The following is a 15,514-nucleotide window of genomic DNA, read 5'->3' as shown; positions in this document are numbered from 1 at the left end:
TACATTTCTGAAATAGTGCTTTCCATGGCATCTGAAAAATTTGAACTGAGAATCAAGGTGATTGCACGCATTAATGGGTCTTAGAAGTGCCATGGCGGGAAATCGTACAAGTATAGTCACTGTACTCGTTGCCTTCCCTGTACTGTTGTAATGTGGACGGAAGCGAGAGATTTTCTTCCCTCGTCATAGGAAAGTTGGATAAGCCGCGATGTTTTAAGGGCATCGGGTACTTTCCGTGCAAGCACAAGGCATCTAAAATGCATACAGTACAGTAATCCAGTGAATAAAGCACTTTCACAGGGAAGCCAGTATAGATTTCTCCTCGTCTTTGAATCATATTTTCTTTCTTTTGATTTCATTGCGTGAGGTTATGTTTGCCGGTGAGTTATCCAAGTGCATTATTTTAATACTGTAAATGCACCTTGTTGGATACATTTTGGAAATAGATTTTTTTTTTCATTGCATTTAAGAGCTTTAAACTGTGACTCAAGGTCAATTGCATGCGGTAATGGGTCTTAGAACATATTGTGACGCCGCAAGGCTTGGCATTTCCGAAGTACGTGTTGGCGGTTGATTCGAAATCACATAATTCGAAGTCCGATTTTTGCGTCCCAAAGACTTTGAATTAACGAGGATTTACTGTACTTTGTTCACTAAAGACAGACAGTGGTCTGTATCATTGAGTAATCCCTGGAATATTTCAATATTCTTAACTGATTTCCTGAATTCAATGTTATGATATAGTCTATTATGGAACTTCATGCCTCTCCTATGTGTAGCGGTGAATAGCTTTAACCCTCGAATCGGTAGCAGACGTTAGATCGGCAGGTGTGCGCCTATCTCAACCGCCGCTGATGATAGATCGTCAGGTCTACTTTACCAGTAAATACAGCTAGAAGAATGTGTGAATATTTCCGTTAGATGGCAGCATTCATCAGGCATGTTTCCTCCTTGGAATGTGGAATGTTTCAGTGTTAAATACATCCATTTATGTGTGATATCTTTGAAACAAATGAACGTTGCAGTTTGTACAGGTTTGAAACACGTGTTGATTTTTTGTGACTTGCTTTCATTGTTTACTGTGTGTTATGCACACATGATGACTACATTTTCGGATTCAAATGGTGAAGATATTGTAATAGAATTAAATGCATCTGTAAATTCAAGGCCTATTGCAGCAGAATGGATAATCGATGTGCTACCTGAGGTAGGTTATGAGCACCCACCGGTTAGAGCTCTATCAACTAACCTTCTTTTTATTGAATAATTCATAAAGTATTAACACTATTCACTTAAAATTTGCATGTCTATCATCAGAATTAATTTATCTACAAAATTTATATTTAGAAAGTTTCAGAGAAAGTTCTTAGTCATTTACATTTAATGTGTAAGTAAAAAAATATTTTTAATTTTTTGAGGGGGGCAATTAAAGGGGCGGAAAATTTAAAAAGAAATATTATGGTGAGGGTAAATGCAAAGGACTTTTCGAATAGTCCAGTTCATGATGAATGTTACGGTATATTATATGTGCATACTCTGTGAATAATACATCTGTCAGAGTGACATACATCAGGTACTGCAAATGTGTGGTGCACACCCATCGGTTAGAGCTATTTCAACTACCGGTTCGAGGGTTAAGCTTTATGCTTGCCTTCTCATATTCTTCAGTTCTATTACCAACTCTTACATTGAAATCTTATCATTGCTGTTGACTTTGACCATTGATGTCATTCAGTGCTCAAAAAACTTGTCAGCTTTGTCATCTGTAGCCTTAGATGGTGAATAACAAACAGGGACAGTTTTCGTCCTAATTCCTCCAGCTATTAAATCTACCCACATTATTTGCTCATTTATGTGCCTAACAGAAATTATGTTGCATGCAGTAGCATTTCTGATGATAAATCTTACCGCATACTCTGTCCTTCTTCGTCTGTCTTGTAAGCCGTATTGGGTTTGCAGGGAACAAACTGGTGGATCAAGCTGCAAAAGAAGTGGTACTTTTACCTCGTCCTATGAATGTTCCTGCTAGGGATATTTGTTCTCAGCTATGTCGAACCATCTCTGTGTCTTAGGAATGAGTGGCTATCTGTCCTAACTCCCAACAATCTGAGAGCAGTTAAGAAGACAACTGACGTATGGCAGTCCTCTTTCTGTCCTTCACAGAGAGATACCATAGTTTTATGTAGGCTGAGAATAGGTGGTGGAAGATCTACGCACTCTTACTTTTTAAAGACAGAAGACCCACCAGGGTGTTCTTGTGGTGCCGAATTCACCATGCCCACATCCTCACAGAGTGCACCGATCTGTCTGGCCTAAGACGGAACCTCGGCCTGCAGGAGACGCAAGAGACACTAGACCTCATACTAGCCTATATTGAGACTACTGCTAGCGTCATTATTTGCTTTGTGTGTAGGACTGGATTAATCAAGAATATATAAATTTTATGTGTTTTGTTACTCTTGGAACTTACGTTCTCCCACTTTTGATGTGTTTTTGTCCTTTTCAATGTAATGAAATAAACTTTGTTCTCTTTCATTTTCAAATTCCTCTGTTGAATAAGAAGTTTTGTTTTCATTTTTATCTCCACTTAAATTTATTCAGAGAAGACAGTTACCTAGTTGTTCCTCCTCTTAAAACAGAAATCACCAAGCAAGTTGACTCCTAACACATTCAGATGCATTCTCTTTTTTGACTCGGTCAGTTCTTCTTTCTTTTGTACATACATACATATCCCACATCGTTCCATCCTAAGTGATGGGTCGGTGAAAAAAGCTTTTTTGCCAGTTCCAGTCTCTAAACCTCTCTTCATTGCTTTCCAAGGCATGTCCTTTCTGTTCAATGACAGTTTTCACTGTGTCGTACTTGCGTCGTGGTCGCCCTTTTGGTCTTTCGTCTCCAAGTTTTAGATCGTACATATGTTTCTTTCTACTATAAGCCCCATTAATATTGGTAGCTCCCCGCCAAATTTTATCCGGTTTGTCATTGTTTTAAGGAGTCCCTTGCCTGTCAAATGGAAGTGGAACTCCATTACTCCCATAGGTCTAATAGTAGTATTTGGCAAATAATCCTAGATTTTGTTAAACGGTACAATGCAATTAGAGAGAACCCTAAATTTTATTTGTACTGAATGTGTGGCCGGCCCTGCAGAGTAGGAATAGTGTGCCTGGTGAGGGCTGGTTTGGGGTCCACTCAGACTACGTGATTAAAATTAATGAGGTGTCTGTCTGTGACATTGTGGTTCCGGTCTATAAAGCCAAGACTTGTGGCCAAGAGGATTCGTTGTGCCATCTACAGAACACCTCATAATCTTCATGCCTTTGGGCTGAGCAGCAGTTGCTTGGTAATTCATGGCTTTTCAGAGCTATTGCACCATGGTTTTTTTAAATGTAGAAGTAAGTACTTCACTGCCAAAGACAAAATACAGGTTGTAAAGTATGCATGATAAATTTTCTTTAGCTTATCCCACGTAATTTCTGGGGTTGCTGGAGCCACCAGTCACATTTTGGCTTTTGCTTGGGGTTTAAGGTTGGCTGCCCTTCCTGGCGCCACGTGATTGAGACAGAAATCTCAACCCAGGATCAACCAGAATTCGAATGTCATCTTTCCGGGTAGGAAGCCATTAGCTAAGCCAGTGAGCTAATCACACCTCTTTGTAAAGTATGCATAATGTTAATTTAAAATTAATTACTGTTCCCATTACTACAAATTACATAAATGTGTTCTGCAGTCTGAGGTTTATTATGATTTCTGTTGCATGGTGATTTGTGCTGCTTTTCCTTTTAACTAATTAAACTTGCTTTCAAAAATTAATTATAAGTTTTGAAAAGTGCTCATTGGATCATTATTACTTTAAACTATGTCCAGTAACATTTTGTTATGAACATACTCTAAAATGCAGTGAATAGGTGCTGTTGACAAAATGAAGGGGAAAAATAGGATGTGCATCGTGAAATACCCAACATTACTAAAAGATACAGAAATCGAGATATTGGAGTGTTGTGTGCTGTCAGTTGAAATAGGCACAGCATTTTTATTGGCTTCTGAAGTATTGGAAAAAAATTATTGTTAGGACTGTTTTAGAATATTCTGTGCCAATTTTTCCCTTCAGGATATGAAACTGGAAGATATGCATGTCTTCTTTTTAACTTACCACTTCTTCTTACTCAATACACACATGAAGAGAACTTATGGCTTGGTGTGTATTCAGTCCTGTTTGTATTGGAAGAGACTATCTCTTTTACTGTAAAGTTTTTATTTCTTTTTTGTTTTTAAACAAAAAATATTTTTACCTCTGTTATTGATATTACCAAGCTTGTTTTCTCATCATATACAGTAGTATCAAGTTTAATTTACTGTTGTTTTCTCTATTTTTACAAGATCACTTTTCCAAAATTTAGTTGTTATGAAGCATACTTAACATATTATAGAGTGCCTGGATTAAGACTGTGTGATATTCTGAGAGAAAAATTTAGAATAATAGTCACAGTACATCCTCAAGTCTGAAATAACAATTTTAGTAACTCATGAAAATGACTAGAATTTCTGAGAAGCAAAACATACATGCTCCTATTCGTTTTTCTTTCACTATGACTATTTCAGTGCAACAGACATCTTTACATAAGTTGGACAACTCTTGTTAGGATTTCATTGCAATAATAATAATAATAATTATAATAATTTGAGGATATTAGGTCACATTTCGATCCTGCGACCAGGATTGTCTTCAGAGCAATTACAACTAATGTACTCGCAACTGTCATTCCATAGCAACTAGACTCAAGATAGAGAGGCTCTGTTAGAAATATCCCTGGTTGCAGGATCGAAACGCATCAGCAGATTATAAGCATTATGCGGCCTAATATCCCCAAATTAATATTACTGTATAATGTCATTTAGTGGTCGTGAAAGTCTACGTATTAAAATAATAATAATAAAGTTCCTTGGCAGTTTGCATTGCATTTAAGAACTGTCTAACCATTCCTTTCTAGCAGGTGAATTTGTTAGCAAGACTCCATTGGTGTAATCGTATGATTGTCACAGTGTTAACCATTCTATACGACTGTTCTTTTGTTTTACTAGGTTAACATCCCTGAAGGAAGTTCATCGAAGACATACGCTGGATAGGGATAAGGTCACGGATGACCTGGTCACTTTGCACACTGATCGTCAACGCCTTGCAACGGAAGGCCCAGCCTTGGCGCAGAGATTCAGATTTTACCAAGAGTTGCGTGGGTATGTCACAGACTTGGTAGAGTGTCTAGATGAGAAGGTGGGTTCATACAAAATCTGGGGGGATTGTGATGTCGTTTTACATGGGGTTGGAGAAGGGTCTCATGTATTATTTTAAAGAGAAACATTTTTGGTTATAGTATGTGAGAAATGAAGCAGTATGATCAGTGTGATGAAGCCGTGAGCTAAAAGCCTACTAATGTGCTTTCGAAGCATACAGATGGTGAACACTATATCATTGTTATTGGTTCCTCAGCTTTAAGACTAGTCAGATCCCCATCAGTACACGATGTCATAGAAAGCCTACGAGTCATTGAAGAGGCTTGCTAGGAAAGTGAGAAGTAAGCATACCTGCCAACTTTCCCGATTTAGGCGGGAGACTCCCGATTTTCGACAGTTCTTCCCACCTCCCGATTATTCTATTATATCTCCTGATTTTTTTTTTTTTTTTTTTGTAAACTTCAAACATTTGTTTTCATATCCCGCCATTTCAGTTTTTTTACGCCAGTGGCCGGAAGTCCTTCGCTCATTGGGCGCTTTCAAACGAAATATCAACGTTTATTAATGCGAGAAATGCGCGCGAATATGCGATGTTATTGAAACCTGTATATCGCGACGCGTATATCGATTGTCAATCTTTCGTTCTCACGTGCTATGTTTGTGTTTGTTCACATCAGTCTAGTCGATTCCATTCTCTTTGGTCGATTCTAGAGACTAGTCGCTAAATATGGAGTCTTTCTTAGTAATTAGGAACAGAATATCAATGATAACGGCTAATGACTTTTCTAGGGATTTTAGGAGCCATAGACAATTCTAATTTTAATTTATCTCAATATAAAATAAGAGTTTTGTCTGTAGAATGCTCAGAATTTAAAAAAGAATGATATGTCCATACTGGTCATGACCACAGTAAAAAGGGGAAATAAAACCAAACTAAACCCCATGACACTACAGCCCTTGAAGGTCCTTGTCCTATCAAGCGACCGCTGCTCAGGCCGAAGGCCTGCAGATTACGAGGTGTCGTGTAGTCAGCATGATGGATCCTCTCGGCCGTTATTCTTGGCTTTCTAGACCGGAAGAAGGGGAAATGTACGTTTTAATTTTCTGTGATTTCTGCCTGTCTTGTATGTACGCACGCTCATCACGAGAAAACGGCTGAAGAGAATTTAATGAAAATCACTATATAACATCAGGGAATAAGTCGCTACGAACTAGGCCATAAATAATGTTATTCACGCTGAGTGTAATGGTAGTTTAGGGGAAGGCCAAAAATTTAATTTTCAAATATTTATGTTATTATTGGCCCTATTGATAAATACTACATAACTAAAATTATATATTATTAAATTTCCTTCCATTTATGTGTTATACATTTTTACCTATGATAACAAAGATATTCATGAATTTGGATTTTTTTTTTTCTAAGTCCATATCAGCGCCGAGGTACGAGAAAATGGGTGAACAGAATTTTATGTAAAGTCTGGTAATAAGGAACTACAGTCTATGCTATAAATAATTTTATTCACCCTGTTCGAAATGGTAGTTTAGGGGAAGGTACCAAAAATTTCATTTTTAATTACCTAATCTTACTGGTTATATAGAAAATTACTACATAACAAAAGTTATAGAGAATACAATTTCCGATTATTTATGTTTGATTCAGTTTTACCATACCGACTATAATAATATTGGTGGTGATGGTGATTAAATTTTGAAGATGATTATAAGAATGAGAAAAAAGTCATGAAGGAACGATTGCTTGAATAATAACACAAGAGGGAGTGTTGAAAGAAAGGGCGACTCACTTTACATTAGATGCTCTAATATCACAGATTCGGAAGGAAACTAAATGTGAAGGCCTCCAATATAGAAAGCTCATAAAATTAATCAACAGTAACATTATATTGACCATTGTTTGTTGTGATGTGCTTTGTGTATTCTGCTGCCATTTATCTCTGATAGATGAGATTACTGCTCTGTATCGAGTATAACAGCCTGCCTGAATATTGGCGGGAAGTAGCTTGGGAGTTAGATCTCTCTCTTCTTTAGCATGCCATTCCCCTGGTTCACAAATTTTCTGATACTACTGGTACGTAACACACTGGATCATCATAGTATTCCAGCTATTTGATCCCTACTCTGAGGCAGCGAATGAAATGAGCAATGTGCACACTTAAACGGAATAATTACACAGGAGTGTTTGCGGCTGTCTGCAGCCTGGTCATTCTACCTCTGAAACTTTGAACAAACAAAAGTTATGATTTAATCACCACAATAGCAGAAACAGAAACAGCAGTACAGAATCTACCCGTAGATTTACAGAATGATATAAGGTATGAAGCTAAAAAGAAAATTCCTATTCTAGTAAAAGGTTTACAATCACATCGTGGCGCTAGTAAGGCGGTAAATAACTTAAAGCAAAAAATCAAGCAAAATAACTTAATAATCACAAAAGCAGATAAAGGAGGAACAGTTGTAGCCCTAAATAGAAATGTTTATATTTAAAAAATCAGAAACATTTTTTAATAACAATTCGTTTAGTACAGTTGATAAAGACCCGACCACGTATTCAGAAGGATCTTAAAAAACTATTAAAAAGCACATCTTTCTTGTTTAATGAACATGTTGTATAAACTTTAATAAATATGAACCCTGGACTTCCGACTGCGAGAGCACTGCCGAAATGACATAAACAGGGAGAACCGATTAGACCTATCATAAATTTCAAATTTAGCCCCATTTATAAAACTTCTAGGTTTATACATAATTTCTTATCAAGTAAATACGTATTTCATTGTAAAACACCTATCAAAAACTCAGTGGAGTTTTGCAATCTAGCTAAAGATTTTAAACTTGGATCATATCACACGACATGTTCGTTTGACATAACCAACTTGTATACAAACATTCCAATAGAAGACACCATCAGAATCATTAAGAAGAATTTAATGAAGAACAAATTAATAAGCATACCAGAAATTGAAGATTTTATTAATGTTTTAGAATTTGTGTTAAATCAAAATTATTTTATGTTTAATAATAAAATTTACCGACAAAAAGGACTCTCAATGGGTGCCCCAGCATCAGGAATATTGGCTAATATATACTTGGACTATTTGGAACACACGAAGATTATTAATCAAATAGAGGGATTAGAATTTTGGACACATTATGTGGACGATGTTTATGCTATAATAGATAACAGACTCACCGATAGTCAATTTTTAAAAAATATATTGAATAATTTGGATTCAAATATAAAATTTGCATTAAAGAAGAAGAAGCAATATCACTGAATTTTCTAGACGTGGTCACAACGAGAGAAGAAAAAGGATTTTCTTTCAAAATACACAGAAAATCCACTTTCACACTGACCAGTATCAGGAACAACTCGTTACACCCTGAGGCACAGAAAACATCAGCATATTACAGTTAAGTTAACAGAGCATTATCCAAATCTGAAAGGAATAAAGAACTGTTGTTTATCCGACAACAAGCCCTGTTGAATGGTTTCAACAATAACATGATGGATAAAATTAATAAATTTTCAGAGAAGCGACAATCTAAATCAGCAATCGAACCTAGTAAAACTGAGAAATACATCATGTTCACATATAATAATCCAAACTTACACGTAATAAATTTATTTAAGAGAAAAAATTTCAAAATCACATTTTCCACCAATAACAACATGAAACAGAGTATTTTCAACCATGATATATTAAATCTCTCGGAAAAAGATAAATTTTTTGATTTGGGAATATATAAACTTACATGCTTTTGAGTGCAAGAATACACACATAGGACAATCTGGCCGCAATTTTGAGGTAAGATATTTAGAACATGTGAATGCTGAAAAACATAGAAGATTCTCAGCTATGGGAACACACATGACTACCGTACGTAATAAATTTACCAACATAGAACGAGCCCTGACCATCGTAAGAAAATTAAAAAAGGGCAGCTTAATGAATACATATGAAGATCTATACATTCATCTAGACGAACTTGTAAAGAAAAATGATAACCTTAATGAGGCTATAGAATATAAGAACCCAGTATATGATAAAATTCTGATATATTTGAAAATGCTTGAAAAAGATCACAAGAAAAGAATTGGAATCTCTCCACCTCCAGATAGCCCTATGACATATTCCTCCTCCTCTGAAGCTGAAGATAACAACAAGGAAGTTCATGACTCACCATTATCCCCCGCTCCTCCACCTCCTCAAGTACGTGAACAAGAGAGAACGCATCATCAATACTACACCAGACACAAGACCGTAAAAAAAAATGACAGGAGATACTGTTCCAGTGGAAAGCAGGTTTAAAAAGAATTTACAACTAGGAATTAGTAATATTTCATGTGCAGTAGTAATAGGAGCCACATTACAAAATCTGGATTTCTTCATTTCGACAATTACTAATGAATGTAGGATGCTAAAAGGTTTGTTTTTTCCACCTATTCAATACATATAAATTTTATAAATTAGGAATTTATTATTGATTCCACTTGAGACATGTTTCGCCCTTCATTGAGGGCATCATCAGTCAAAATATCACCTCAAGGTAAAAAATCATGTAACTGGTTAGTAGTTGACATGTACAAATTAATACATATTATTAATACAATTACAAAAATTAAGTATGGGAAATAGTTGTACAAAAGTGATGGTTGAACATATAGGTTTATAGATGAAAAGTCAGCATCAATGCCTAAAATTAACATAGTAGAGTTCGGCAGTGGTGCTCTGGAGAAACAGTTGATGCAATCATAGGAAAAAAAAAAAGTTTAAAAATATTTACATTATAACAATTAAGGGAGAAAAGGTGTAGTGTTCGGCGTCAATGTTTGTAACCAAAAATTAATGTCAAAGGTTGGTAACTATACAGTATTTACATTGTTCAATTGAACAGTTGAGATAAAGTTTTAAAATATTTACATTATAACATTCAGCGTAAATGTTTGTAATAAAAACTAATGTCAATAGTTGGTAACTATATAGTAATTACATTATCTAATTGAATAGTTGAGAATTTACAATTATATACATAATTACACAAGAGCAGCTGGTGTGCAAGGATAAAAAATTTTCAGTACCAAGTGCGTCCTGATGTTTTAGAGGTTGGAAGAAGGATTTAGCATTGACATTTCAGAAATATGTAGAGCAGTTTATTTTAGTTAAAATTACCGGGGGTAGGGAAATATTTCATAGCCAAATGAGGTTTTATAGGCATCAAGCTGAAAGTTTTCCAGTTGCAGCGCCGAGATCGGTACGGAGACTGGTCAGTGTGGGTGGAGATTCATGGGTATTCGGTGCGTTTGAACGGCAACAATGGTGACAGTTATTAGTGGGTAATTGCTAATTAGGAAAATGTTGCGGGTTGAAACTTTCGCTTATTCTTTTAGTTGACTTCTGTAGCATCGAATGTGATGTGAAGACATCGGTGTGAAATGCCGGTGAGACAAATTGATATTGTTCCGTGGAATAAAGTATGGCGGACGTCGGGATGAAGTTATTGTTCTTTACTGGTCTGGTGAGATAGAATAGAGTTGCTTGATTTGTGAACTGCTGTGGAGAGATTAGAATGTATACGGCAACTGCAGAGTCAGAGCGTTAAAGCTGGGGTGAGGCATCTTCTCATTCTGACTGCGAAGAGGAGCCGTAGTGGCACGCCATATTTGTGCCGATGTGCGCTGGGTTCCGGCGTGTTGTTGAAAGTTGTATTGTATGAAGTGGAAGTTATCTGATGTGTCGCTGAGAGGTAATTGTTGATGAGTATTGGTGGACTATGAAGGAGGCTCAGTCGGTAATACGCACATGCGGTTAGCAATGGCGGCGGGAGGGGTGGAGAGCTTTGGGGGGGAGGGGCATGGGCGGAGTCATGCGCAAAGGTGAGCTGTCAGAATAGAGGAAGGTAGAGTGGAGGGGCGAGCTTGTTGTGTATTGGGAGTGCAGGTTGATGTAGTGTTGGTTTATAAAAAGAGGGGGGGTATAAGGAACCGAAAGTTACGCGGATAATATTGATGCCTATTTGTTAATGTGATGAATGTTATTTGCTTGTGTTGGGTGTTGTATTGTTTTTGAAGGTCGAGTGGTTCTTATTTCTCGTGTTGTATCGGTGGGGTCGTGGTGGAGGGGGAGGTGCTTGGGTGGGAGGATGTGTGGGCTTGCTGTCGTTGTGTGTGGGGGAATTGGTCGGAAAGGGGGTGGTGGGGGGTAGGGGGGTAATTGTCGACGTGCTGGGTGAGTTAGTTAATGTGGTATTGAAGATTTTAGACAAGTTGTTGCCTTGAAAATTTATTTTTTGTAGTAAGGTGGGAATTTGTTCGTAAAGGGTTTTTTTTAAATCTATTATCTCGTTGAGGTTTTTATCTTTGTTGAAGTGTTGGTCTAGATAGATGTATAGGTTCTCAAACTCAGTCATTAGTTTGCCTTTCTCGACTTTTTTTAGGATTGTTAAGTCTTGTTCTATTGTGGTGAAGTGGTGGCCAGTGTCCCTCATGTGGGTGCTCATTGCGGAAAATTTATTATGTTTTTGGGCATTGTAGTGTTCTAAATAACGGGTTTGGAAGCTTCGGCCAGTTTGTCCGATGTACGAGGAGTTGCATTGTGAACAGGTGAGTCTGTAAATACCTGAGCCCGCGTAGTGGTTTCTTCTTGGGTTGACAGAGTTCTGGTTGAAAAATATGTTCTGGTTCGTGTTCTGCGTTTTGAAAGCAATGCTGACTTCGTGCTTTTTTAGGGGGTTGGCTATCTGGTAGATGACTGGATTAGTGTATGTGAAAGTTGCGTATTTGTGTTTATTGGGTGTTATTGGGGAAAGATTTGTTGTTAATTTTAGTTTTACTTTGTTGATGATCTTGTTGATCATGTTGGTGTTGAAGCCATTGAACTTGGCAATATCTGTTATGTAATCAAGTTCTTTTTTCAGATTGGTAGGTGAAAGGGGAATTTTTAAAGCTCTGTATATTAAACTGTAGTAAGGGGCTTGTTTATTTGAGTTTGGGTGTAAGGAATTATTGTTTATTATTAGTGGGGTGAAGGAGGGTTTTCTGTGTATTCGAAACTCAAATGCGTTGTCCATTCGTGTGATGTTGATGTCTAAAAAATTGTTGGAGCCGTTGTCCTCATCTTCTTTTGTGAATTTTATGTTGTTGTCTAAAGTGTTTAGGAATGTGAGGATGTTGTCGCTGTTGTTGCACTGTTTATCGATGATTACTAGTGTGTCGTCGACATAGCGGAGCCAAAGATGAATGCCATTGATGGAATTTATAATTTTATTGTGTTCTAAGTTGTCCATATAGATGTTCGCTAGAATGCCAGAAATAGGGTCTCCCATAGCTAAGCCCTTTTGATGGTAAATCTTGTTGTTGAACGTGAAGTAATTATTGTTCAATATAAAGGTTAATATTTTAATGAACTCATCAATTTCTATTTTGCTTAGTCCACTGTGTTTGGAGAGGTTGTTTTTTATGATGTTGATGGTTTCGAGAACTGGGATGTTCGGATACATGTTGGTGATGTCAAAGGAACATAGAATGTGGTTTGGTTGCAGTGTAAATTTATTCAGGGTTTGACATAGGTCAATTGAGTTCTTAATGGGGTTTTTGTTGTTGAATTTGTAGTGTTTTTTGAGAAAGTAGTGTAGAAATCTTGAAGTTTTGTATGTTGGACTGCCTCTACTGTTGATACTGTTGAGAACTGGGATGTTCGGATACATGTTGGTGATGTCAAAGGAACATAGAATGTGGTTTGGTTGCAGTGTAAATTTATTCAGGGTTTGACATAGGTCAATTGAGTTCTTAATGGGGTTTTTGTTGTTGAATTTGTAGTGTTTTTTGAGAAAGTAGTGTAGAAATCTTGAAGTTTTGTATGTTGGACTGCCTCTACTGTTGATAATTGGTCGGATGGGGATGTCTTTTTTGTGGGTTTTGGGTAAGGACTTGGCTGTGGGTAAAGTTGGATTCATGTTGACTAGTTTAAAGATTTCATGGTCATTTAAGAGGAAAGTTGAATTTTTGAGAAGGGTTTTCAGTATCTTCAATACGGATAACAATGATTTTTATCACTTGCAATTACTAATGAATGTATAATTTTTAATTTATAAATTGGCCTTTTTTTTTCATGAACTTTTTAAGAAAAGAATAATCATTAGGGCATATTCTCTATGGACTATTATACAAGTGTTTCCTTGACAACTGCTTTCAATCTTAGAAAGAATTTATATAATTTCTCTTCAGTATTTTGTTTTTAATATTGTCAATCTTCTTATGTTAATTTTAAGGGCACTTCCTCTAAAGCATTGATACTTTGACATTATATGAATTTTTCATCTAAACAGTGGTATCTGGCTGAAGATGTTTATAATATACAAAACATGTACTACTTTTAACCAATAAGTTGCCTTAAGCAATTCAGTGTATCGACAAGGTGCAAAATAAAAAATACTTAGTTGTGAATCTGTGTAAGTGCGATACGGACCATGAAGCTGATTTTATGTAACCGTAGTACTTTTCGCCAAAAAGTGAGAAAATGTGCTGTTTTTCATTTTATCGAATATTTCATATGAAGCATTGCTTTTAATCGCGACATTCATACTGTCGTCATTGTAATGACCTATGTTGACTTCAGTTGGGAAAACTATAAGGACAGTCTTTCTGAGAATTCCGAAGCAAAGTACAGGTACATCAGCTAGTTATTTGATCCAAACAGCATTGCGCTTCGCATAATTACGTGGGCTCTTGATGGAATATATTAATCTATGCATTTGCTAAGTAATGGCATCTAAGTGCATGACTGATTCACACATGTGGAGCATGAGTTCATACTATTTTCGGTAGGCTTATCAGAGAGCGATCATCTCACTCACATACTTCCTGTGAGGGTATAGAGATGTGTAATTTTTAGTCTTGTAGCCTCGTATAGCAACAGTCGGGCTTTGAGTCATTAAGTGTTATAAATATATCATAGTACTGTATTGTGCAAGACCTGTAGAATAAGCAGTTTTGACTAATTGTATCTCCTGATTTCTCCTGATTTTTCCTGATTTTCATATCAAAATATCCTGATTTTTGGTTTTGTAAAGTTGGCAGGTATGAATAAGGTAGTTTCCAGTTGCTTTCCTCAAGTTAAAAGATGCTATTTATGTTGTTTTTTTTTATTTTTTTTTTATCTTTTACCTGCTATGCCCACTGATATATAAATATCGAGCAACATCTTCCCACCATTCATCACAGAGACTGTCTTAAGGAATAGTATGGCTTACAGAACATCATCAATACACAAATGCAATATGTGCTGTTAAAGCTAAAAGGGAGATGGACATAAATTGATTAATGCATAACTATAGGGGCATGATTGCTAAGTGACATCATCAATGGCTTCATGTCATATTTCTGTGGTTTTGTTTGTTCATAAGACTAGGGCTTTTATGTCTGTGATTATAAACTGTCATGTAACTACAATACAATCTACTAGATACCTTTTAAGTCTCCTTGATATCTTATCTCCTCACTGAATCCCACCACAAAGATAGTCTTACACATAGCTTCATCCAGTGTATTACTCTGAAGTGCTTTTAATTTTTTATTATGAACACCCTTCTGCCCTTGTTCCAACCTGACGAGCTAATTTCTGCTTCATTAGGAAGGCAAGGCTTCAACACTCATTGAAGGACCATCTTGACCAAAGATCTCTTCAGTCTTGAGGTACGAAGTTTAGGATAAGAAGAAAGCCATATACACTTACATTATACCAAAAGTACTAAATTTGGATGCTTCTCTTATATACAGGCTACAGAATTTACAATGGGAAACTTGGACTAAGGGTTATGAAACAATGCCCCCAATTTTGGAACGGGGTTTATAGTCAATGTGAAAATAATACATTCGATAATCGATTTTCAAGCCATCTCACCTAGAATTGCAACTTTGAGTTTAAAAGCATCCAACAAAATTTATACCATCATGCCCCTACTAATGAAAAGAATTTTCTAACAAAGACTAAGAAAGAAGTGGAAAAGTTTTGGGATCTCCTTGACCAAACTGTAAACCAAATAAATATTAACAACGTTAAGATCCTGTTAGGGAACTTCAATGCCCAACTCGGAAGAGAAAAGAAATACCGAGATATCATTGGGAAATGGGCTCCACATAAACATACAAATAAGAATGGTCAAAGACTTGCTGAACTCTGCAGAGAACACAAACTAATCTCAAAGTCCACCTACTTCAAAAGGAGGCCCAACAAACTTAAAGCTTGGAAACATCCTGATTGGAGAA

The 15,514-nt window shown here is 36.5% G+C and overlaps 1 protein-coding gene across 2 annotated transcripts in view; it reads left to right on the top strand.

Annotated features, from left to right (window-relative positions):
• LOC136866425 (PAX3- and PAX7-binding protein 1) overlaps positions 1–15,514 on the top strand; it is a 337,700-nt gene that overhangs the window by 136,862 nt on the left and 185,324 nt on the right. For both annotated transcript variants that reach the window (XM_067143350.2, XM_067143349.2), the window contains one exon: positions 5,080–5,269. In XM_067143350.2, coding sequence (XP_066999451.2) covers positions 5,080–5,269 — 190 coding nt within the window. The remainder of the gene's footprint in view (positions 1–5,079; positions 5,270–15,514) is intronic.

This window comes from Anabrus simplex, chromosome 3 (assembly GCF_040414725.1).
Source record: "Anabrus simplex isolate iqAnaSimp1 chromosome 3, ASM4041472v1, whole genome shotgun sequence".
In the NCBI taxonomy this organism is placed as follows: Eukaryota; Metazoa; Arthropoda; class Insecta; order Orthoptera; family Tettigoniidae; genus Anabrus; species Anabrus simplex.
The sequence above is the reverse complement of the archived record's forward strand: the minus strand, read 5'-3'. Positions and strand labels throughout refer to the sequence as shown.